General features: G+C 54.3%; 6 protein-coding genes across 6 annotated transcripts; all 6 read left to right on the top strand.

Annotated features, from left to right (window-relative positions):
• Positions 1–413: 413 nt before the first annotated feature.
• Positions 414–971, top strand: BDP81DRAFT_19661 (uncharacterized protein). The gene has a single exon (XM_060582485.1). The coding sequence runs from the start codon at positions 511–513 to the stop codon at positions 922–924; it is 414 nt and encodes a 137-aa protein (XP_060452362.1). The 5' UTR covers positions 414–510; the 3' UTR covers positions 925–971.
• A 1936-nt stretch (positions 972–2907) lies between these two features.
• BDP81DRAFT_307267 (camp-dependent protein kinase catalytic subunit) lies at positions 2908–4233 on the top strand (the record flags this gene model as incomplete). The annotated part of the gene is made up of 3 exons (XM_060583350.1): positions 2908–3100; positions 3205–3838; positions 3906–4233. The coding sequence occupies 3 exons, from the start codon at positions 2908–2910 to the stop codon at positions 4231–4233; spliced, it is 1155 nt and encodes a 384-aa protein (XP_060452361.1).
• A 1853-nt stretch (positions 4234–6086) lies between these two features.
• Positions 6087–9822, top strand: BDP81DRAFT_19634 (TBC domain-containing protein). The gene is made up of 2 exons (XM_060582482.1): positions 6087–6620; positions 6715–9822. The coding sequence occupies exons 1-2, from the start codon at positions 6198–6200 to the stop codon at positions 9649–9651; spliced, it is 3360 nt and encodes a 1119-aa protein (XP_060452360.1). The 5' UTR covers positions 6087–6197; the 3' UTR covers positions 9652–9822.
• Positions 9823–14811: 4989 nt separating this feature from the next.
• BDP81DRAFT_414585 (uncharacterized protein) lies at positions 14812–16717 on the top strand. The gene is made up of 2 exons (XM_060589378.1): positions 14812–15347; positions 15407–16717. The coding sequence occupies exons 1-2, from the start codon at positions 14987–14989 to the stop codon at positions 16447–16449; spliced, it is 1404 nt and encodes a 467-aa protein (XP_060452359.1). The 5' UTR covers positions 14812–14986; the 3' UTR covers positions 16450–16717.
• Positions 16718–18939: 2222 nt separating this feature from the next.
• On the top strand, positions 18940–19578 carry BDP81DRAFT_414583 (uncharacterized protein). The gene has a single exon (XM_060589377.1). It carries the CDS (start codon positions 19238–19240, stop codon positions 19538–19540), a length of 303 nt encoding a protein of 100 aa, XP_060452358.1. The 5' UTR covers positions 18940–19237; the 3' UTR covers positions 19541–19578.
• Positions 19579–19704: 126 nt separating this feature from the next.
• On the top strand, positions 19705–21581 carry BDP81DRAFT_487784 (uncharacterized protein; the record flags this gene model as incomplete). The annotated part of the gene is made up of 5 exons (XM_060595231.1): positions 19705–20357; positions 20412–20484; positions 20550–21156; positions 21245–21351; positions 21408–21581. 5 exons carry the CDS (start codon positions 19705–19707, stop codon positions 21495–21497), a joined length of 1530 nt encoding a protein of 509 aa, XP_060452357.1. The 3' UTR covers positions 21498–21581.
• Between the last annotated feature and the right edge of the window lie 39 nt (positions 21582–21620).

Raw genomic sequence — 21620 nt, 5'->3', positions numbered from 1 at the left:
GCCCCCGGATTTGCCATTTTTGACATGTTGCCGGACAAACTCTCTGGGGATTGATTTCACGGTACACTCTTTTTCTTTTAAGCTCGGCCATGACGAGATATTGAGATGCAGTAGAGGTTGTTGCATTGCTGAGCATGGCAGAGCGGCTATGCTTCCCCGTGCGGTAGACAGCACGTGGTTGACTTGCCAGGCCATGGTAGATACGGCTCGGATTGCGAAGCCGAAAAGCATGTCGTACCGGATGTTCGTTGGAAAGAGTTAGTGAGCGAGGTGAGGTGTGGGCGAGAGGTGGGATGAGATCGAGACGTTGCGTCATAGCCGCCGATAAGAGTCGCTTGCATGCAAGGTGTATCACTGATCAGGCCCTTTCCCTCCCCGCGGGACCGGATTCCGCATGGCCCGGGCGAGAACTGACTAACGAAGAGGCGGCCCTGTGTGAAACTGAATGTCTTGGATGCGATGAAAGCCTCGGGGGAGCAGCAACGCCTCGATCAGCCGTAGTCTAGGCACATGCTCCGTACACTAAGACTGTCTTGTCAGTTGGTGTTAGGTCTTCTTTTTTGCCTTTACCGTCTTTTCATCGGCCTTCAAACGTCCGGAGGCCCCGTCAGAACCACTTTTCTTTCGCGCTGGCAGCCACGTTTGCTACGCCACGGTGGTATGGTGAGGAAGACAGAGCATGATACCACCGCCGCCGCTTGTTTGTGGCCGATGGAGCGCCGTAGATGCACTACCAAAGAACAGCGAGGACGGAGACCGACCAAATACGGATCAGTGTACGGCAAAGCTAGGTCGTGTCTGAATCCGGGATACTGTCCGCTGCGATACGGACTCTGTATTGGAGCGGTGGGCATGATGAACATCTCCTCGTTGCCTCGGAAGGCCCTGTATCTGACATTGGCCAAAAGGGCCCCTGAAGACTAGAGGAACATATAATCCACAGTCCCGGGGCGTATCAGGGTTTCGGAGATTTACTCGGCTGTGGAAGTCAGGGTGTCTCGTCGTGGAAGACATCGGATTAAGAGCGTCCACTGGATAGCTGGTCTGATATCAGCAAATCCGAGTGCAGATGGTTAACAGGGGGCGGCGAAGGTTTCTTGGTCTGGGGCTGGCGGGGGGAGACTGTAGGAGACTCGAGAGTCGAGAGTCGAGAGCGAGAAAGTGAGACTGGCGGGCCAGATTTCAATATGATGAACAAAGCGAAATAGGTATCCGTACTCCGTAGATGGTCGGTGCTGTTGACGAATGTTGCAGAAAGAGGCGAACGGACCAGCAAGAAAGGGGGCCACGGGGCGAGTAACCCGTAATACTGCCGTGATGCGAGCTGAGTGCCAGAGCCCAGAGCTGAAGCGGTGCCATGTGGGGGGTGACGGACAGCCTCCGTAGCTGACGGTCCCAGGCGGATGTTCCAGACGGAATGAATGGTCGTGGCGATGTGTAGGGGGACCACGCGAGGAGTCGAGGAAGATGGTACCGTGTAGAGAAGAAGAAGCAGCAGCAGCAGAGGAGTGCGAGTGTGACCGAGGCGGGCCGAGTCGAGACATGGGCAGAGGAGTCCCCGGATTTCCACCGGGTGGACAGGAGGCTATTCCCAAAGGGGAAAGACCATGTCGGTGGTTCTGCTGGATTACACGCCGCACCCGCTGCAAAGCTGCATAGTCGAGACTTGTTTCTGCATCGACTCTACCGCAGTATCTGGGCGGGTGGCTAACACAGTTAGGTAGTTGGTAGTGTACGAATGATAGTCGTGGATTGGGATTGGAAGGGCTGTAAGAGAGAGCGAGAAAGGCGGCAAAGCTGCCCGTCAAAGTGCAGCTGCTGGTGAGGTTACAAGTGCAGGTTGAAGGAGCGACCGCCCCATCCGCACAATGCAAGTCCCCATCCACACGGCCTTCTAATATTATGTACTTGTCCACGCGGTGAGTGAGGGCAGGAGGTACTCGGGATACATCTTGCCTCATTTTGGGTAGTGGTGTTTAGAGTGAGAAAGAGGTATCACGAGGTATCGCGGTTGCAAAGTGGGAAGGAGTGAAAGTGGGCGGCGTGGGAGGGTACCCCCGTGTTGTCGGGTAGCAAAGAAGGCAAGAACCCACGCCTCTTGCCTGCCCATAACGTGGTGTTCCACGTCCCATCCCGGCAATCACAACCCAAGAGGCTAGCGGTCCCAGCAAGCAACAATTGGGAAGCAGCAACCCCCCCCTTCCTTCCTGGTCCTGCCCCATAAGTGCTCCTACCGTATGTAGCTGTCTATTCTGCTGCCTTTCGTCATTGCCACGGCCCTTTCGTCTGAAGGTTTTCCCTCTCTCTGAATGTGAAAGCTGAGAGGCCCCAGAAGTCACCACCAACGAGAAGGAAGAGAAGCGTCTCCTCCCACCACATACCTGACCGATCCAGATACAGACACAGAACACCGACGGAGAGAAAGAACGAAATCATACCTTACCCTCGCCCATATCAGACGCCGCGAACCACTCTTCGTCTTATTCGCGTTCGCAGTAGTCCGTTGCCCCAGGGGGAGAAACGGTGCCTCCCGCCAGCTCCAGTTCTATAGCTTCGAACCACACATATCGATCCCCAGTCCTGGGCCTAGACCCAGCACCAGACGAAGCCTCGATCCGAACCGAACCCCTTTCCACCACCACAACTCTTTCCCATTGACCACTTACGAGACGCAACGAACACCACCTACCTCCTTCCCTCTGTCACTCATCTTCCAAAACCAAACCCACGACGGCTGGTCTACCTTGGCCTGTCTCCAGACTGGATCACCATTTTAGGCCGTGATGGTGGCGATCGACGTGCTACCCAGCTGAACGATATCCATACCAAACAACTTCGCCTACCCGAACCGAACTCACCCTACTCTTTATGACGGGATTAACGGCCATCAACAAAAAACTACATAATATGGCGGCTACCGTTGCGCATGCGAGTCCCCTGTCGAATCAGGTTGGCGGGGGTTTATCCAAGATGATGGGCGGAGGCAACAGCAGTAATGGCCATGCTCAGGCGCAACAGCACTCCGATGCTGGAGCTGGACCTATCGCAAGTCGGATGTTGACTCCTCAGGATTTCCGCGTCGTAAGAACGCTTGGAACTGGTTCGTTTGCGCCCCATTCCCGTCCCCCCGTCCTGGTGTCTCTCTGCACCTGCTTACGTTTGTCTTGGAAAACCGTTTGCTAATCTTGGACTACCGCCTTGCAGGAACATTTGCACGAGTGTGTCTTGTGCGCCCAGCGAATGCGACTGAAGAGGAGCGCGACACCGTTTTCGCGCTGAAGATCCTGCGGAAGACAGAGGTCATCAAGCTTAAACAGATCGATCACGTCCGTCACGAACGTTCAATTCTCGGCGATGTCGCCGGCCACCCCTTCATCACGAATCTCATCTCCTCCTTCGCCGATCGCGATCACTTGTATATGCTGCTGGACTATGTTCCTGGTGGTGAGCTTTTCAGCTATTTGCGCAAGTTTCGGCGCTTCGAGGAGGAGACGGCGCGCTTCTACGCCGCAGAGATTGTTCTCGTGCTGGAGTATCTGCACGAGCAACAGGGTCGCGTCGCCTATCGTGACCTCAAGCCCGAAAATCTTCTACTGGATGGTGAGGGCCATATCAAGCTGGTTGACTTTGGCTTCGCAAAGAGGCTGAGCAATAGCTCGGGCCAGCCCATTGAGACTTATACCCTCTGCGGCACTCCCGAATACCTCGCTCCGGAAGTGATCCATAACAAAGGTCACACGACAGCGGTGGACTGGTGGGCACTGGGCATTCTGATTTACGAGTTTCTGACGGGATACCCGCCATTCTGGCACCAGAACCCAATTGAAATCTACAAGCAGTGAGTTACACCGCGGCCGGTAGGCCCCAGCTGTGGCTTTGCAGCAGCTACTAACAAAATTTTGCAGAATTGTCGAGAAGCCCGTCATGTTCCCGCATGACCCGCCAGTATCAGCCGAAGCTCAAGATCTGATCAGATCCTTTTGCACTGTAGACCGATCCCGACGACTAGGAAATGTCAGCGGGGGAGCGGCCAAGGTCAAAGAGCACCCATTCTTCCGAGGGGTCAACTGGGACGACATGTACCACCGACGAGTACAGGGCCCCATCATCCCGCCAATTCGATACCCTGGCGATGCTCAATGCTTCGACATCTACCCCGAGGACGACGGCAAGAGGGAAGCGTACACGGACGACATGGTCCAGAAGTACGACCACTACTTCAAGGACTTTTGACGCAAGCTTTGTCAACCTTTTCGACCCATCATTATATGAATCATGCGTTCGGAGTTGGTCTTTACTCGGGGGAGTTGGCCTCCATAATTCTTTCATGTGTTTTTTTATGATACTCCAACCTGTAACTGTACTGAATGTGATTTTGGTAGCGAGGGTCAGGAGAGTGAGCGGCCCTTTCAGCGGCGCTCAAGAGGCAGAGCTTGGACAAGGGGAAAGAGCTTTTAGGCTTTTGGTCTGGACTATGTGTGTGAGGGAAATTCTGCTGGTCAAACCCTGGATAGGCATTGCGTGCGTTGTTTTCTTGATCCCATTTCACACGGGTATTTGAAGGCGTTAGGTTACGGTTGAAGGATTAGCCTGCCTGCACCAGGGGGCGGTTCAGGAATTCAGGAACCTTGTATTTCGGAGGTAGGAGATACTCCCTCCGATCAAGGAATAGAAAGACAAAGTTCGTATCTGTAAGAGACAGTGCAGTCATGCTACCGGTTGTTGTCTCTTCTTGTTGCCCCAGTGTCACACCTATGCGAGCGAGCTGCCATGCCCACTGGAAAGAAGCAAGTCAAGAGACAAAAGACGAGAGCAAATCGCAAGATGCTGCTGGTTGACCGGGTTGTCAAAGCGCCCCGTGAGCAGCGACTACTCCGTAGAGTGCTTGCCATGACAGCATGGGGGAGTGTCTCAGCTCCTTGAGAAGCTAGCCGAGTTGGGCATGACACATGCTCGTGGGTTGTCACTCTGGTGATGGGCCAATCTCACGTCACCTGGACCAGGCGATGCGTTCCCTTTCTCAGACTCATCGCACTTCCATTGTAACTCACAGAGGTGAAGTTGCGGGATCAAGTTGTGTGCCCGAGGGGCCGATGAGGCTCTTTTTCAGTTGAGAGAGGGAAGTAACATCATATGTGCTTGATCTGAAGATCTGAAGGGTCGACCAGACTGGAATGTGGAAGGTGGGATAAGTGCCATCATATCCGTCCTGTGGAAAAGCTGGTGAGCTAGGGTAGATCAAGGGGTTCCGAACCAAAGTGCGTAAGGTATGTATGACCTCTGGCTGAGTAAGGGGGGGGGGAGGGAGCAGCCGGGTGCGTTTAATGGGTGAGATGAGAATGAGACTGACGAGGGAGGTGGAGCGCGGTGACCTAAGAATGGCCGGCGCAGGCGGGTTGCGAATAAGGTGCAGAGGGGTTACCCCTCTGCAGGGGACTGCCGGGCTGCGAACCGCCCATTATGAGGTGCCTCCCGTGCAGTCCGATTAGGGGTAGCCATCCTCTCCTGCCTTACCTTACCTTAGATAGTGATACCTAGTGACTAAGGTGCCCGACTGCCGTTCACGAGCACCTAAAGTGCCCAGCTAATAGGAACCTGGAAGTATTAGGAGGTGGGAAATGTGAGGTGTGAGTGGTGGTGCATCAGCATCAGGTGGGCTGCCATGGCTGCAGGTCACTAGCAGTTCAGGTAGGGCAGACTGGCTCAGGAAAGGTAGGGTGGGTACGTACCGTGACCCTCTGGGCATGGACGGATGGAATCCTTGGCGGGAAACCTCCAACTATCCACTCCATTGCATTCAGCTCCAGTCATGACCTCTGGCGCGCAGCTGCTTGCTTACCTTACTGCTTCTCTCCCCATCAAATCATCCAACGAAATCCTACTCTCCAGACTCTCTCCGACTACCGAATCGAACACTACCTTTCAGTCTCGAGGCGTACTGATGCTTCAAGGACCATATTCTCACTTGCTGTGACGCCAAAAGACATCCCTTCACTTCTTTGGCAGCCAGCACTTCGTTTTGGGCTCGAACCCCCCTCACCCTTCTAGGTCTGCGAGCCTCCGACCAAGACCCGACCTTACCTTACCTCACGCATCCCGCGAATCTTTATCTATCCGGCCCAAGCCGAGCCCTTCGATCCGCGGCTCCCTTTAGATACCACTCCCCGACATGACCAGCTGAGTGCAACAGCTTCAGGATGTTCACTCTATCCAGCCTCGTGCAGAAGGCACAGCAGTTGGTCGACCCGACCCAGGGACTGAACCTGACCAACTCCGACAAGAACCCATCCAAGTCGTCGCTGTTCCAGAACCAGTTCCGTCTCCCCAGTACCCAGACGCCGCTGTACGAGATCAATGCCGAGTTGACCATCCCGCCCGCCAATGCCACCTATGGAGGCAAGGACCACGATCGAGGCTACCATTATGCTGGCAAGCTACACCTGTCTGAAGGCTACATGTGCTTCTCCACGACACCCTCAAGTTTCGTCCAGGGCGCCAGCACCTCAACAAGCTCTGCCTTCACTGGCCAAACACACGGCGGAGGCCCCAGCGGAAACGGCTTCACCTTTCCCCTCTGCGCCATCAGAAGGGTAGAGAGGCTGAACAGCCAGACCTTCCAGGTACGTTGCTCCAAACCCCGGGTTGTGACATTGACAGCAGTCCGTGCTCCATCCCCCGCAAGGCCATGAACTGACATGCTGCTCTACCACGTAGTTTGCCTTGGCGATTACCACCTGGAATGGCATCAACCAGCAGGAGAAGAAGGACAAGGACAAGGAACCCGCCCCCGACAAGGACAAGAAGGATGTTCGGGAACAAAGGATCACGATACATCTTGCCGGTACCCGCCAGGGCTGCGAGCGCTTCTGCGATGGTCTGAAGAAGGGACTGAGGGCCGGCGTCGGGAATGTTGGCAAGTACAAAAACGTTACCGGCGAGTGCTACTCCGAGTACCTCCTCCGCTCCGACGACAAAAAGAATGCGAGCCCGCCCGACGCTGGCCTGGGCATGCTCTTCCGCTACCCTGGAGACCCTAAGAAGCTCCGCGACAGGGCCAAGATGCGCCTCTGGGCCGAGTACCTGCGCGACAATGGACGAAACATGACGCTTATCCGCCAGCCGACCTTCCACAAGCTCATCCGCGTTGGTCTGCCTAATCGACTGAGAGGTGAGACTTGGGAGTTGACATCCGGATCGATCTACCTCCGACTCGAGCACCCGACACTGTATGCCGAAACGTTGGCCAAGTATGAAGGCCAAGAGTCTCTCGCTATCGACGAGATCGAAAAGGACCTAAATCGAAGCTTGCCAGAGTATCCCGGTTTCCAAAGCGAAGAGGGCATCGGCCGTCTCCGCCGTGTGCTTACAGCCTACAGCTGGGTGAACCCCGACGTCGGGTACTGCCAGGCCATGAACATTGTCGTTGCGGCATTGCTCATCTACATGTCCGAGACGCAGGCCTTCTTCCTGCTGTCTTCCATGTGCGACAGGCTAGTACCAGGATACTACTCTACGACAATGTACGGAACTCTGTTGGACCAAAAAGTCTTTGAATCACTTGTTGAGAAGACGATGCCTATCCTGTGGGAACATCTGGTGAAGAGCGATGTCCAGCTTTCGGTCGTGTCATTGCCTTGGTTCCTGTCACTATACATCAACTCCATGCCACTGGTTTTCGCTTTCCGAGTTCTGGATGTCTTCTTCGTTGAGGGACCGAAAGTCCTGTTCCAAATAGGACTCGCCATCTTGAGAATCAACGGTGAGGAGCTTCTGGATGCCACAGATGACGGCGCCTTCATCTCCGTTCTCAAGGGCTATTTTGCTCGTCTCGACGAGTCGGCACACCCAAAGTCGGAGAACCCAAAGCTGCGCGCCGTAACCAAGTTCCAAGAGTTGATGGTGGTAGCGTTCAAAGAATTCTCGGGCATCACCCACAGCAGCATCACGGACCTGCGGTTGAAGAACAAGGATGCCGTGCTTAGCAACATTGAGAGTTTCGCAAAGAGAACAGCCCTTCGAAATTTGGGCCCCGACAGCAAGCTCCTTGCCGCAGAGGAGCTAGGCGCTTTATACGATCGCTTCTATACAATCTTATACGAGAGACAACAACGAGAGAGCATTATTCAGCAGGAGAAGCAGCGTCGTGCAAAGAACGCACGGCCTAGAGCGCGAGATGTGTTTGAACCCAACGACGAACACGTCGAAAAGGGACGAGTGGCCCTCGGTGCAAGCACCAGCCTGATGGATTACGATGCATTTAGGGAATTCCTCGCCAACATGGCAAAGTGGGCGATGTCCGACTCACCTACTACACCGCGCCGCGACACATTCGCCGATAAGGACAGAAACGCCTACACAAGCCGTCGTCAAAATAATGGTCTCCTTTCCCCATGGGGCTCGGGCCCAGAACCTGCCGACCACGAATTCATGCAGCAACTGTTCAAAAAATGGGATGTAAGCGGTGCCGGTGTGTTAACCCTGGCTGATGTAGTGTCAGGGTTTGCCAGAATCAAAGGCAAAAAGGACATTATGGGAACGATTACGTATTTCTTTGAACTTTACGACGACGATGGCGATGGCAAGGTTGACCGTGAGGGTATCTTGCGCATCTCTGAAGCGCTCCTCTTCCTATCAAGAAGAGGGCTCGAGGGCTCATTAAGCCCGAGTGCCTCTACGCTCACGCTCAGCACGCCGACTGGCCAGGGCAGCGAGCCAAGCTTACCTGGTATCTCGACCAACGAAAGATTCCTGGGTAGTGTCAGCGCATTCATCAGAAGATGCTTCGAATACGCCGACCCGGACCACCCCAACAACAAAATCCACGAAGAAGAGGAGCCAAAGTCTACGGAGAACAGTGAGGCATTTGCCATTGGCGACGATGATGATGATGAGGAAGACCTTCTTGCCATGGATTCGCCTCCAGGTAGTCCAAGCAAGGCAAAGAAGTCGTCGTCCGAGTCGCCATCATCACCGACTGAAGAAAAACCTCCTGCCGCCGGGCAATCACAGCGACGTGTCTCGAAGGCGCAGTCAGAAGCGGCCAACGCTGCTTTGGACCCTGCGAACCCGCTACACATGACGCTCCCAACGTTCCGCATGGTTGTTCTCGCTGATGAACTTCTCGAGCAATTTTTCGAGTCATCTTTCCCCACCTCGTTCCACCTCATCGAGGGTCTACCAACAGTGTCGACGCCCACATCGACCCTTACTACCTTTTCTAGTCTCAACTTCGGACGTGCACCCGTCGCAGCTCTCAATCCTGCAGCACAAGGGGCCACCCGTGGCCTACGCGGTGTGTTGGACAACATCGTCACGGACGGAATGCGTGTGGCTGCAGAAGTCCGTCGGAGGATGGAGGAGGCTCAAAAGGAGTTGGAAAAGAACGCTGTGCCTGGGCAACAAAGAGACGTCGAAGACGAAGAGGACGATGCGGACATCGGAGTCGAAATCGGCATCAGAAAAGGCACATCCAGCGGAAGCGCGGATATCGAGAGACGGAGTGTGCGGAGTGAAGACCGTGACCTTCTCGACGGGGCAGACGCCGAGGCTGGTGCCAACAATGGTAGCAGCAAGGAAGGACAGCTGGTGGACATTGAGCCCACAAACCGGAGCGAGACGAATGCCAAGGGTGTTGTTGAATTTGAGGGCTGATCGACGTTTCTACGCATGCAGTCAAGCACGCAAGAACCACGGCTTGCGTGATCCGTTGAGGGCACGCTCCGCACGGCAAGTAGGTGGGCAAGGCCAGTGCCCACATGGCGGGTTCGAGGCACGCAAGGAGCGGCAGTTGTCAGGAAGCTTTGGGAGGAATGTAGTGGAGATTAGGGAGGACGGATGCGGTACGAACTCGCCCTGGAGCAAGGAGTACGAATGGGCGATGTTTTCCCTCTGGTTGGAGCAGAAGATATCTGTGGGAATTAGGACTATACCTGTCGACGTCTTATCACGGAATCACGTTTGGGATTGTGTTGGCTCCGCGGCTAGAAGTCATGGTCACTCAAGAGAAGAAAGATGTTGTCCACTCAGGCCTGGCGGTGTCAGTGCGTCCTGTGCCATACGACTATCCAGACCTGGCAAAGTGTCATATCGACTGAGTGTATCGCCGCGAGCCATTGATGATACTGACAGAATCAGCAGAACCGTTCGATGTCGTAGCCTACGTAGTACAGTCATGGATGCCATCTCCCTTGCTCGGTTTCGAAATCGGCGGTCATCGACGGCGGGGTCTGGCACGGAACCGAGGGCGTTGCAAAGGCTCGTAAAAAACGCAGATGAGAAAAGGCCGATCCGCAACGCCATTGGCATGGCTCGAGAGGCACTAAGGGCTCACGACTTCAAGTTCCTCGTGGGAAGTATGCTATCGTTTGCAATCAAACTTTGGCATTGATGGGCGTGGGCAACATGGAGCTCTTATGCATCATCGACATCAGCGAGCCAGTCTTGGAGAGGACGATTCCGACGAGTATGGATGGACGGCAGTTGACTTTCTGTCTAGATGGATAGCAGAGGGGGAGGAAAAAGGAAAGATGGCCAACTTAGTGTTATCATGTCTTGGCAGTGACATTTTGCCTGTAGAGAGAGGCTAACGATACCTAGTACTCTGAAGAGGTACAGATAGTGCGAGGGAGAAACGCGTTTCCAAGGAGGGAAGAAGCAACATCGAAGCAACGTGGCTTATGCAGGGAGAGGACGGAGCATGTATTCCTCCCACTCCTTGCAAGGTGAGAAGATGTCATTGGACCCTTTCTTTCCCTCTTGGCCTCAAACGGGCAGATGTAACTTCAGCTTCCACCAAGGGCTACCAGTTGTCGACGCCTCTCACATATCCCTCGACTCGTCGCCATCCAACAGCGTCACTCCACATTCCAATATCTCGACGTCTTGCATTTTCTTTGGACAACCAGTTTCCAGGAGTCTGGAATTTCTCGACCCATGGTATGCCGGCGGAGCCCCCCGTCCGTTCCGTCTTTTCTGTTCTCCTCTCTGCCTTTGTCTTCAAGTTTCTTTTCACGTGTCCCGGCCTCCACTTCGCCCGCTCTGCACGACATGGCCACATGTTTGTGTAACACTGATCCCCATCTTCGACCACAACCCTTGTCGCCCAGTCGTACAAGCGTTTTGGTCCAGGGACTTGGGGGGCCGTTGGTTGTACAGGGACAACGACTACCACCCAATATGGATGCCGTGCTGAAGGTCTTGTGCAGACAAGACTTCTCTGCTCATATGCTCGCGAGACATTGGTGTCTCTTACTTTCTAAGCAAGCATAGCTATGCTCACACTGTACGCAGACACACATACACAAACACTCATCGGCAGGCTCTCTTGGCCCACGGCAAACTGTGTGGGTACCCAGGCACGTAACGCATCCAACCTCAAGAGTCAAGACCGCTATGCCTCCTCCGTCCCTCGATCAACGACGGCTCGTTCACCCCTCTACATTCCGCACGTTGCATAGCCAGGCTTCTGGTCTCGCGCTTCAGTGTTTCTTCCCGCCGTTGCACAAGAACGTAGAGGAAAGTATGGCGGGCGGCCGGCATTCTCTTAGTTGTCCCACACATCCTGGCTTCTACACCAACGACGACTCCTACCAACAGGATGGAGGGGTTTAGGCTAGACCGAGAGGCCATCGCCGTTCTCGAAAACGTGCTTCGCAAAATTGCAACAAGCGGCCCCCGTTTAATTGTCTGATTTCAGCCGCAGGAGAAATCCCTCCCCGCTACGGCCAGGAGGCAAGAATGATGAATGGAAATGTGCAAAGTAGCCACGGCTCTTGCGAGACATCGCCAGGCCATCCGGTTTCCTGGTTCCAGGTCCCATTGCTCGCCAACGCCCCCCTTTGCCCTTTTGCCTCTACTCCGTTTCGACTCCGGAGTGGGAGGGCGGCCGTCCGAGATGCAAGCCAGGCCAGACACCCACATACGTCGACCGAGTATTGCGTGGGAGGAATGACTGGCGTTCAGGGGAAAAGCATCGCATACGGCTGGACCTGAGAATCGTCATTTCGAACATTCCAGGTTCCTGAGAGCGAGCCTATGCTCTCACCCGGCAGCCCTAAGGTGGGAAGGGAGGTGGGAGATCCAATGCCGCCCGTGTTGTTGGAAGTGGGTAAGAGGCGACAGGGCCAGCATTCTTGGCCCTCACGATGAGAAGCTTTCAAATACGGCCAAGATTCTCCTCCCAGAATATCGGATTTTCCGTGTTCTCATCACCGCGCTTCGACTCACACTCGCTTCTCCTTTTCGTCCGTCTCAACCTGGTTTTTCTTCCGGGGGCAAGTTTGGGCAGTCATTCGTTCTTGTTGCTTGGTTCTTGCTCGCGCTCGTCACTCTTTAGGGAGATCGACATCCCTTTCGTCTTAATACTCCCCTCCCCTCTCCAGTCTCGACTCTGCCTTTTGGCTCGCTGTATTTCATCAGTTATTCTTCGAAAGCTACCGACAAGATGGGTTGGATGAAGCAGGCGGCCTTTTTGGCTGCATTGTCCCTGGCCGGCGTCGGCCAGGCGGTAATCACCCCCGCCAGCGGCAACTGTTTCCCCCCGGGAACGCAATCCGCCGCGACCAAAGTCATTCCGGCCATGACCCAGGAAAAGTGTAACAACTTCTGCCAAGGTTACGCTGTATTTGGCATCTACGAATCGGATAGCAGCAACGGTACATTCACCTGTGGCTGCGGCCCGGCCCCTACGAATGTTGCCGCTGTCACCGATAGCGACTGCAACACGCTCTGCCCTGATGATGCTACTCAAACTGAGAACTGCGGTGGTACGCTTGGTGAAATCCACTTCAACATCCAAGTCGACAACTCAACCTCGTCCTCCTCCTCCTCCAGCTCTACCACCAGCTCCTCGTCCTCCTCCACTTCAAGCCACACCACAACCACCACGGACACCTCCAGCCACTCCACCACGAGCACCATTACCGGAACTTCTTCGTCGACTGAATCCATCTCTACTTCCGCTACCTTGAGCACCATTACCGGAACTTCTTCATCGACTGAATCCATCTCTACTTCCGCTACCTTGAGCACCATTACCGGAACTTCTTCGTCGACTGAATCCATCTCTACTTCCGCTACCTTGAGCACCATTACCGGAACTTCTCCGTCGACTGAATCCATCTCTACTTCCGCTACCTTGAGCACCATTACCGGAACTTCTTCGTCGACTGAATCCATCTCTACTTCCGCTACCTTGAGCACCATTACCGGAACTTCTTCGTCGACTGAATCCATCTCTACTTCCGCTACCTTGAGCACCATTACCGGAACTTCTCCGTCGACTGAATCCATCTCTACTTCCGCTACCTTGAGCACCATTACCGGAACTTCTTCGTCGACTGAATCCATCTCTACTTCCGCTACCTTGAGCACCATTACCGGAACTTCTTCGTCGACTGAATCCATCTCTACTTCCGCTACCTTGAGCACCATTACCGGAACTTCTTCATCGACTGAATCCATCTCTACTTCCGCTACCTTGAGCACCATTACCGGAACTTCTTCATCGACTGAATCCATCTCTACTTCCGCTACCTTAAGCACCATTACCGGAACTTCTTCGTCGACTGAATCCATCTCTACTTCCGCTACCTTGAGCACCAGCGGCTCTACCACTGCCGCCGCCAGCTCGTCCTCCTCGGTTGCCTCGGTTGAGAGCTCCTCGTCTTCTGTTGCTGCTGCCAGCTTGTCGTCGTCCTCCGCTGCCGCCGCCAGCTCTTCGTCTTCTGTTGCTGCCGCCAGCTCGTCGTCTGTTGCCGCTGCTAGCTCTTCCTCAGTTGAGGCCGCCAGCTCTTCTGCTGCCGCTGCTAGCTCTTCCTCAGTCGAGGCCGCCAGCTCTTCATTTGTTGCTGCTGCAAGCTCTTCTGCTGCTTCTGCTGCCAGTTCCTCGGCAGCTGCTCCCTCTTCTACTGCTGCTCCTGCCAGTTCTTCTGCTACCCCCGCTACATCGGCTGCCCCTACCACATCTCCGGCTCAGCCTGGCCAGTCCTCTATCGCTGTTCTCAGCCCCGACCCGGTGCCCTTCTCGAAGGCCCTTGAGATCCAGCCCGGTGAAGCCGTTGTCGTCGAGATCCCCAACACCAGTGGTAATGCGGAGAAGTTCGTTGTTCAGTCAATGGGTTGCAGAGGTGTTCCCGCTGGAGAGTCGCCTTTCGAGAACACTGTCAACCCTCCCAATGCCGCTACCGCACCTGCATGCGCGGTTGCTTGCGCTTCCCAGTCTCTGGCACTCACCACCGTCATCAGAGGCAACTGCTTCTGCGGTTCTGTTCTCCGGACTCTGCCTCTCATCCCGGCTGACCAGTGCGCCGCCGCTGCGAGCAGCCGTCGTCGCAGCTTCTTCAGACGCCAGACTGGCACTGTTGATCCCGCTACGATTCTCAGCGTGACTCCTGCCAGCCAGGTTGCCATTGCTGCCGCCTCGACTACTTTGAGCTCATCCTTCGTTCCTTCTGCCCAGGTCAACACTGACACGAACCTTCAGTTCGTCCCTACCAACACTGGAACGTCCGTCGCAAGTCAGAGCTCTACCTCTGGAGCCTCTTCCGGAACTTCCACAATCTCTGGTTCGACTTCTGGAACGGTCTCTGCCTCCAACTCTGCCTCCAACTCTGCCTCCAACTCTGCCTCCAACTCTGCCTCCAACTCTGCCTCCAACTCTGCCTCCAACTCTGTCACCAGCGCCGCCGCGGCCTCTGCGACTGACTTCATCCTCGCCATCGTCGGCGGAAGAGCACCTACCAGCTCCAGCAGCTCCTCTTCCAGCACCGCCACCTCGTTTTCGAGCTCTTCTACTCGCAGCAGCAGCAGCAGCAGCAGCAGCAGCAGCACCTCGTCTGGCTCCAGCTCCAGCTCTTCTGGAACAACCACGTCTGCTAGCACCACGGATACGACCATCACCAGCTCTTCAAGCTCTTCTTCTAGCTCTTCTAGCGCTCCGTTCCTCAACACCACTTCTAGTATCGTCTTGAGGAAGCGTGGCCCCGACATGGCCCAGCTCATGAACCGCCAGAGCGGCGCAACTACCTACGTCGGAACCACTGGACAGGCCAACCCCACCAACTGCAACCAGGCTGCTGTCTTCAGAATCAGCCCTTCTGGCACCATCACTGTTGATGGCTCTGCCCTCGGTGTCAGCCCCGGTACTCCTTTCATTGCCCTGCGCTCCGGCAGCACTGGATCGATCACCGCGACCTTCACCAACACCAACGGTGTTTTCGCATGGAAGAATGATGCGTTCACCGGAGGACAGGCTGGTTTCTGCCAGGACAACAGCGGTCAAGTTTACGCTACCTTCGGTACCACTGTCCCGCCTAACTGCACTCCGATCACCTTGAGCGCCACTCCTCGTAAGTCAAGCGTTAAGCCTCGCATGTTTAATGATCTCGCTGTTGACAATCTCTCCTAGGCTCTTCCTGCACGGCAAGCGGCACCACTTCCAGCCTTCCCGCTTCTACCGCCGCTACCAACTCTGCGACCACCACTCCCGGCGGTGTTTCGGCCTCTTCTACCTTCAGCCCTGGATCGACCCTTACCTCCAGCCCTACCACCACCCGCTCTGGCTCGACTACCGCTCCTACCGGTGGCTCTACCTTCGTCAGCGGTGGCTCGACCTTCGTTGCTGGCAGTTCCACTGGCATCTCTGGTGGCTCTACCATCGTCTCGGGCAGCTCCACGTTCGTTTCTGGCGGCTCTACCTTCGTCTCTGGAGGTTCTACCGTTGTCACTGGTGGATCTACTATTGTCAGCCCTACCACTGGCCCCGATGGCGGCGCGACGACCGACAGCACCGCTGCTGCAGCTACCTCCAGCGTTGCTCCCAACCCTGCTAGTGTTGACGGCTTCTCTCTCTTGGGATGCTTCAGCTCGACCAGCAGCTTCCCCACGTTCTTCCTGGCCTTGTCGGATGCGTTGTTGACCCTCGAGAAGTGTACTGCTGCCTGCCCCGCCAGCTCCAGACTCGCTGCCTTGTTCGGTACCGACTGCTACTGTGGTGACATCATCGACAACACTCTCACCGTCCTCGTTCCCGAGAACCAGTGCAACACTGTCTGCCCTGGTAACCCTGCCCAGCGCTGCGGTGGTCGCGCCTCTGCCGTCCGCCTGGCCCGTCGCCAGATCCCGACTGATGTTCGTCTTACCGTCTACGTCCGTCTCGACGTCTCCCCGCCGGTTGTCTCCACCGTCACCAGCGTCAGCGTCAGCACCGGCGCCGGTACTACCGCGTCCGTCACTGTTGTCAACACCGTCACCCAGCCTGGCACCACCATCACCGGTGCGCCGGTTCCTACCAGCACTGGCCCCAACATTGCCGGCACCCTCACGCTGCCTCCCGGCCTGTACACGGCTGGCGCTCCTCTGCCTGGTGGCGAGGTTTGCTACGTCGTCACCCGATCCTGGTTCATCGGACAGACGTCGCTGCTCCCAGCCCTGCCCATGGCTACCGCCTGAGCGTGACTTTTCCAGCACCGAATCACGAAGTCATTAGCATAAGATACATGTACGGTTCACATATAGACTAGGTAGTTCTCTCCCGCGGCTTATGGGATTTGTGTGAAATTTTGTTCTAACTAGCATTGGGGAAAGGGAACAGTTACGACTTGTACGAACTGTATCACTGGGTAATATCAGTAGATGTTTTGTAGTTTATGTTATCTTTTGTCGTGAACTTGGTTTTGGAGAATAGACGATTAGGACCCCAACGTTTGCCTCACGCTGTTATTCGCGTCTGATGCTTGTGCGACTGTTACGCCTAAGCTTGAGTGACTTGCGAGTTTCCATCTTCCTGAGGCCGCTCCTTGTGCCATATTCTTGTCAGTTGCATTAGTTTTCAGATACACTTCTGCTAAATCGTCACCACAATGATGTCGAGTCCTTCACCGGAGCTGTATCTCGGGCAACCTTGTCAACAGGATTCAATCGCACGAAGCATGAGAATGTCTCGACTGAGGCATGTTTAGGCAAAGCTTGATCTCCCTCAGCCACCAAGGTTCCATGGTTCGGTCGTAAAAACTTGAGGGAATGTTGGCGTTACCTCGTTGCCCCGGTGCATCGTTGGTATTTGGCATAATAAACTTCAATATGGCTTACTGGGGTGTTAGGCAGGCAAGTGAGAGTTGAAGGTTACATTGCGCCCGCAGCATTGAGGATCATTGAGAGGCCGAGACAGCGCGCGAGACGAGTTGTTTGTGGGAAACTGAGGTATATTCGTTGGAAAGCAGAAGGTCCGGTGGTTGTTGTGGCTTAATTGATCTTCCAGTCCTAGTCCGGCTGCTTGGGTTTGGCTGGTGTGGAAGAGAGAGTATATAAGAATACTTGACCTACGAGGTCTTGGATTTTTTGAAGTAATTGAATTGGAATGAAGGTGTGGGTGAGATTGATTGAGTTGAAAGAAAGTATCTTGGTTCTTCAGCATACCAGAGAAGGCGTGAGGGCATCCATTCAGCGAAGATGTCGCTGGGAGTTCAAAGAAGCAAACCTGGGATTTCTCTACATCAGTACTTTTTGCTGGTGTTGGTGTATTCTTTTTGTAATACTTTACAGCTAGGCCAGAAGTATAGAAGGGTATTAGTTAGTCGACTTTGTGTAGTGTAAAGCGTAGTGGTCTTTATGGGAACAGGAGAACTTATTTCACACAATGCATACTACATTGCTTGGGTACTTATCAGCGATTGAACAAGTTCTCAAAGCTACCAGCAGACACGACGAGGCTCGCTCAAGTACCTGGCCGACTTACCAAAGGAGTCGATTATCGACCCGATCAGGGAGGGGCATTAGACTTGAGATAGACCAGGCATCCCCTCGGAAGATCAAGGAGCTCGGGGCAAGCTCCATCAAGCAGATACTGGAGTACATCGAGTCCACTCACCTCGAGGAGTGAGAAGCGAGAGATCTAGAACGATATAGCCTTAGTGCTCCTAACTGGGGAGGATGATATGCCCTACACGGTGCATATTATCAGCTCCTCGGGAGAGACTCGTCTTCCTCGCTGGGGCCTTCGACCTCGAGTAAGCGGGTTGCCGGCTCTATACGCATGTCAAGATAGTCGGTACCTACTACTGCGTCTACTCGGATGACGTCGTTAGCCGTATGTGGATTTTGTTGTTGTTTTGTCAAATGCGGGATCCAGCTTATTCCACTTACTTAGAGATTGACTGAGTCGAGAAAAGACGTATACGAATCAAGCCGTGCTCCTAGATTGCTGAATTGATGGTGATTAAACTCGCTCAAAACTCTAGGTTCTTGAGGTATTTCAAGGAGATGTTATTGTTCTTTGCTAGTTCTGGTGTATTCTGTTTCACATACTTCCAGGCTGTGGAGGGGTGAAGAAAGATTATGGAGTTAGTGTGCTAGAATAGACTGGGGTGATTACGCATTGGCTAGATGGTAAACTCAGGTAAGAGGAGAGGAGGGGAGGGTGGTGAAGGCCGGCTGGGTGGCTTGACGTGGACTCTTGCATCACGGCCCGTGACATCTCGGTGCTAAGCTCTTCTCAACAGACCTCCGTATACTTTTTATATCTTTGTGCTTCATCACGCCGATACTGGCAGATAAGCTTGAGCCATTTCGGGTCTATAAAGATCATGAGACACATCTGTTTAAAGAGATAACAGATAAGATGACCATTCGCGGCTAGTTGGGCATCGACTTCAAGCTGTTCAGTTGGCGTCATAACACACTACTTAGGTAGATATGGGAATTGCCTCTATGTTACAAATGGTGCCCCATTCGTTCCACGGGAGTGATTCGGCCGGTGACTGCCCCGCTTCTCCGATCCGCGACTTCCCCGCTCCGAGCATGGCAGTCCGTCCGGACTGGACGGCCAGCCCACCAATCACCAACAACGCCCTCCACTCAACCCCTTGCACATCACTACTCAACTAGGCACTACTAGCCATCAAATGCCAGATTATATGCATAAAAGTCAAAGGAGACTTCCGGGCTACCAAGCCATCAGACGATGATGGTGGTAATACTTGAATGCCTTGCCCAATGTCGACTCTCGAGTCCTTCTTCTCTTCCACCTCCCCTTAGCATGTCCCCTCCATATACGGCGTCGCATCCGCTGTGCCGCTGTCACCCCGCACACTCTTCCCTGCTCATCACACGGACATGCGAGTAGGAGGAGAAATGAAGATCTTCGTCTCTACCGTCGCTATTCAAGGCCTTTCCCCGCGTTCTCTGCTGTCACCTTCCCGGTACCCCAACCGACCATTGGGGTTGCGTTACATATCGGACCATGTCTCTGATCGGGATCTGTCACCGTCTTGGCTCTCTTCTTTTAACCTTTCTACTTCCTTTCTTGGTACGCGAAAGGCAGTCCTCTCGATGTAAGGCAACCTGCGATACAACTCTATGTTCCTGGCCTGGTGATCTGGGCGACCTGGGTGACGTTGGACCTGCCATTGAACCAGGTTTTCTGTTGAGAGAAGTGATTGTTTCCCGGCATCACATAAAAGCTTGTTCGAGGTCCGCGGCATTGGTTCTGATGGAGAGTTTGGGTTGGCAGTTTTACACGACCTATGTAAATGTAACAGCGTAGATAGTGGTAAAAAATGCTGTTATTATAAGTGAACGACAGGTTCATCCCATCTACCCAACGGGTTCCTGAGCTCTCGTCCTTCATGCCAGGGACTTGAATACTTGCATATCCTACTCCTTGCCTTACCTCCAACACGGGCTGAACAAGCCTTCCCCCGGACGACAATGCCGTCTCTACGCCCCCTCCCCCTCCTAGCGACGCTGCTGCTCGCATCAAAAACCGTCACCGCAGCCCCCTACAACACCTTCGACGGCCCAGGCTTCCCCGCCTGCAACGACGTCGCCGCAGTCTACAACGCAACCAGCGTATCCGACATCCAATCCCTCGTCAAAGACGCCATCGCCTCGGGCCAAAAAGTCCGCGCCTCGGGAAAAGGCCACATGTGGTACGACACAATGTGCTCCGACGACGCCAACACGGTCATCATCCGCACCGAGGATGTCAACGGCATCTCCGAGTTTGATCTCGAGGGCGGGAGCGTGGTCATCGAGGCCGGCGTGACGTTTTTGCAGTTGGCGGAGTATCTCCATGACCGGGGCGCGTCGGCGGGGTACACGCTTGTGAATTGGAATATTACGCTGGCTGGGTGTGTTGCCATGGGGGCACATCGGTCTTCGATTCGGGAGGATTCGATGGTTGCTGCTGGTGTGTTGGAGTTGGATATCGTTGATGGGAATGGGGAGTTGAGGCACCTTGTGAGGGATAATGATGACGATACGTGGCTTGCTGCGTCGACTTCGCTTGGGTTGTTGGGTGTTATTGTGCGGATGAAGTTTAAGATTTATCCTGACTTCAAGGTTTACGCTCAACAGAAGACGTGGGTTTCCCTCAACATTGACATGCCTCGGCTGAGCTAATGATCGTGATAAAGACTTGAAGAAAGCGAGGTCCTTGATGGCGACATCTATGGCATGATAGCTCCTTACGCAACAGCCAACTTCTGGGTAAGTCTACTTCACAATCACAACCACTTCTCCGTATGAATTGCCATAGACTAACAACTACGCAGTGGTGGCCCTACAAGCGCAAATTCCACCACCGCTACTACGACGTCGTCCCAACAAACACTTCAGACCAACAAGGCTTCCAAAACACCTTTTCCGTAACCGACCTCGAAGGCACCACAGCCCGCACCCTCCTCGACAGCGGCCGCTACCTCCCGACCTCGAACCTCCTCGCCGAAGAAATCTTCTTCGGCCTCTGGTCGAAACCCAATTTCCGCGAAAAGACGACAAACATAGCCATTGAAGAGTGGCCCGTCTACGGCTGGAACTACGACGTGCTCATCGGCGGGTTGTACCCGGACCAGAAGCCGCTGTGGGAGGTGGGCGTGCAGGGGTACACGCTCGAGCTGGCGTTCCCGATCACGCAGGCGAATGCCATGCTGAAGCGCGTGAGGGCGTTGTTTGGTGACGAGGCGAAGAAGTTGATTGTTATGACGTCGACGTATCGGAGCGGGATTAATATCAAGTTTGGGAGGCCGTATTTTGATCTGTTGGGGCAGGTCACGTATGGGACTGCTGATGGGGCGGATTGGAGTAAGGGGGTGATTATGCTTGATTTCCCGACGTTTAGACCGACTGTTGGGGATCATAGCCGGTTTAACGAGCCTTTCTGTAAGTGGTTTCCCCCCGATGACATGCTCTATATACTACCGCAGCTTCTCAATGAAGTAAGGATGTACGCTGACTCGGGCTGTGTTAGATCACAATCTTGCCAAGGTCCTCATTGACGAGTTCCCCTGCCGCCCGCACTGGACCAAGAATACCCGCGAGGTCTTTGCCCAGGCCGCGAAGAACATTGACCCCGATGTAAGCTGATCCATGTCGTTGATGTACAAGTGCTTGTTGCTAACATAGAAATGCAGCACATTGCCCGCTTCAAGGCTGTCAGGGAGCAATTCGACCCGAATGGTATCTTCAAAAGCGTTGTAGGCGAGGCCATCGGGGTTTACTAAGTAGGGGGAATCGAAGAAGTATGATGTGGTAGTTTAATCTTCGTCGTACATAGTTTCACGTCAGCATGGCGCAGAATTGGTTGGAGTAGTAATTATAATTCTGACCCTCGTACGAAAGGCGCA

Source organism: Colletotrichum phormii (assembly GCF_030913505.1).
Source record: "Colletotrichum phormii strain CBS 102054 chromosome Unknown BDP81scaffold_1, whole genome shotgun sequence".
Lineage (NCBI taxonomy): Eukaryota > Fungi > Ascomycota > Sordariomycetes > Glomerellales > Glomerellaceae > Colletotrichum > Colletotrichum phormii.
The sequence above is the reverse complement of the archived record's forward strand: the minus strand, read 5'-3'. Positions and strand labels throughout refer to the sequence as shown.

Excerpts from the sequence above, each read along its gene's own strand:
- BDP81DRAFT_19661 (XM_060582485.1), top strand. The coding sequence starts at position 511 with ATGCTCCGTACACTAAGACTGTCTTGTCAGTTGGTGTTAGGTCTTCTT.
- BDP81DRAFT_414583 (XM_060589377.1), top strand. The coding sequence starts at position 19,238 with ATGTCTCTGATCGGGATCTGTCACCGTCTTGGCTCTCTTCTTTTAACC.
- BDP81DRAFT_414585 (XM_060589378.1), top strand. The coding sequence starts at position 14,987 with ATGGCCCAGCTCATGAACCGCCAGAGCGGCGCAACTACCTACGTCGGA. Across the intron at positions 15,348-15,406 it reads CACCTTGAGCGCCACTCCTC|GCTCTTCCTGCACGGCAAGC; the intron begins GTAAGTCAAGCG and ends AATCTCTCCTAG.
- BDP81DRAFT_19634 (XM_060582482.1), top strand. The coding sequence starts at position 6,198 with ATGTTCACTCTATCCAGCCTCGTGCAGAAGGCACAGCAGTTGGTCGAC. Across the intron at positions 6,621-6,714 it reads TGAACAGCCAGACCTTCCAG|TTTGCCTTGGCGATTACCAC; the intron begins GTACGTTGCTCC and ends TCTACCACGTAG.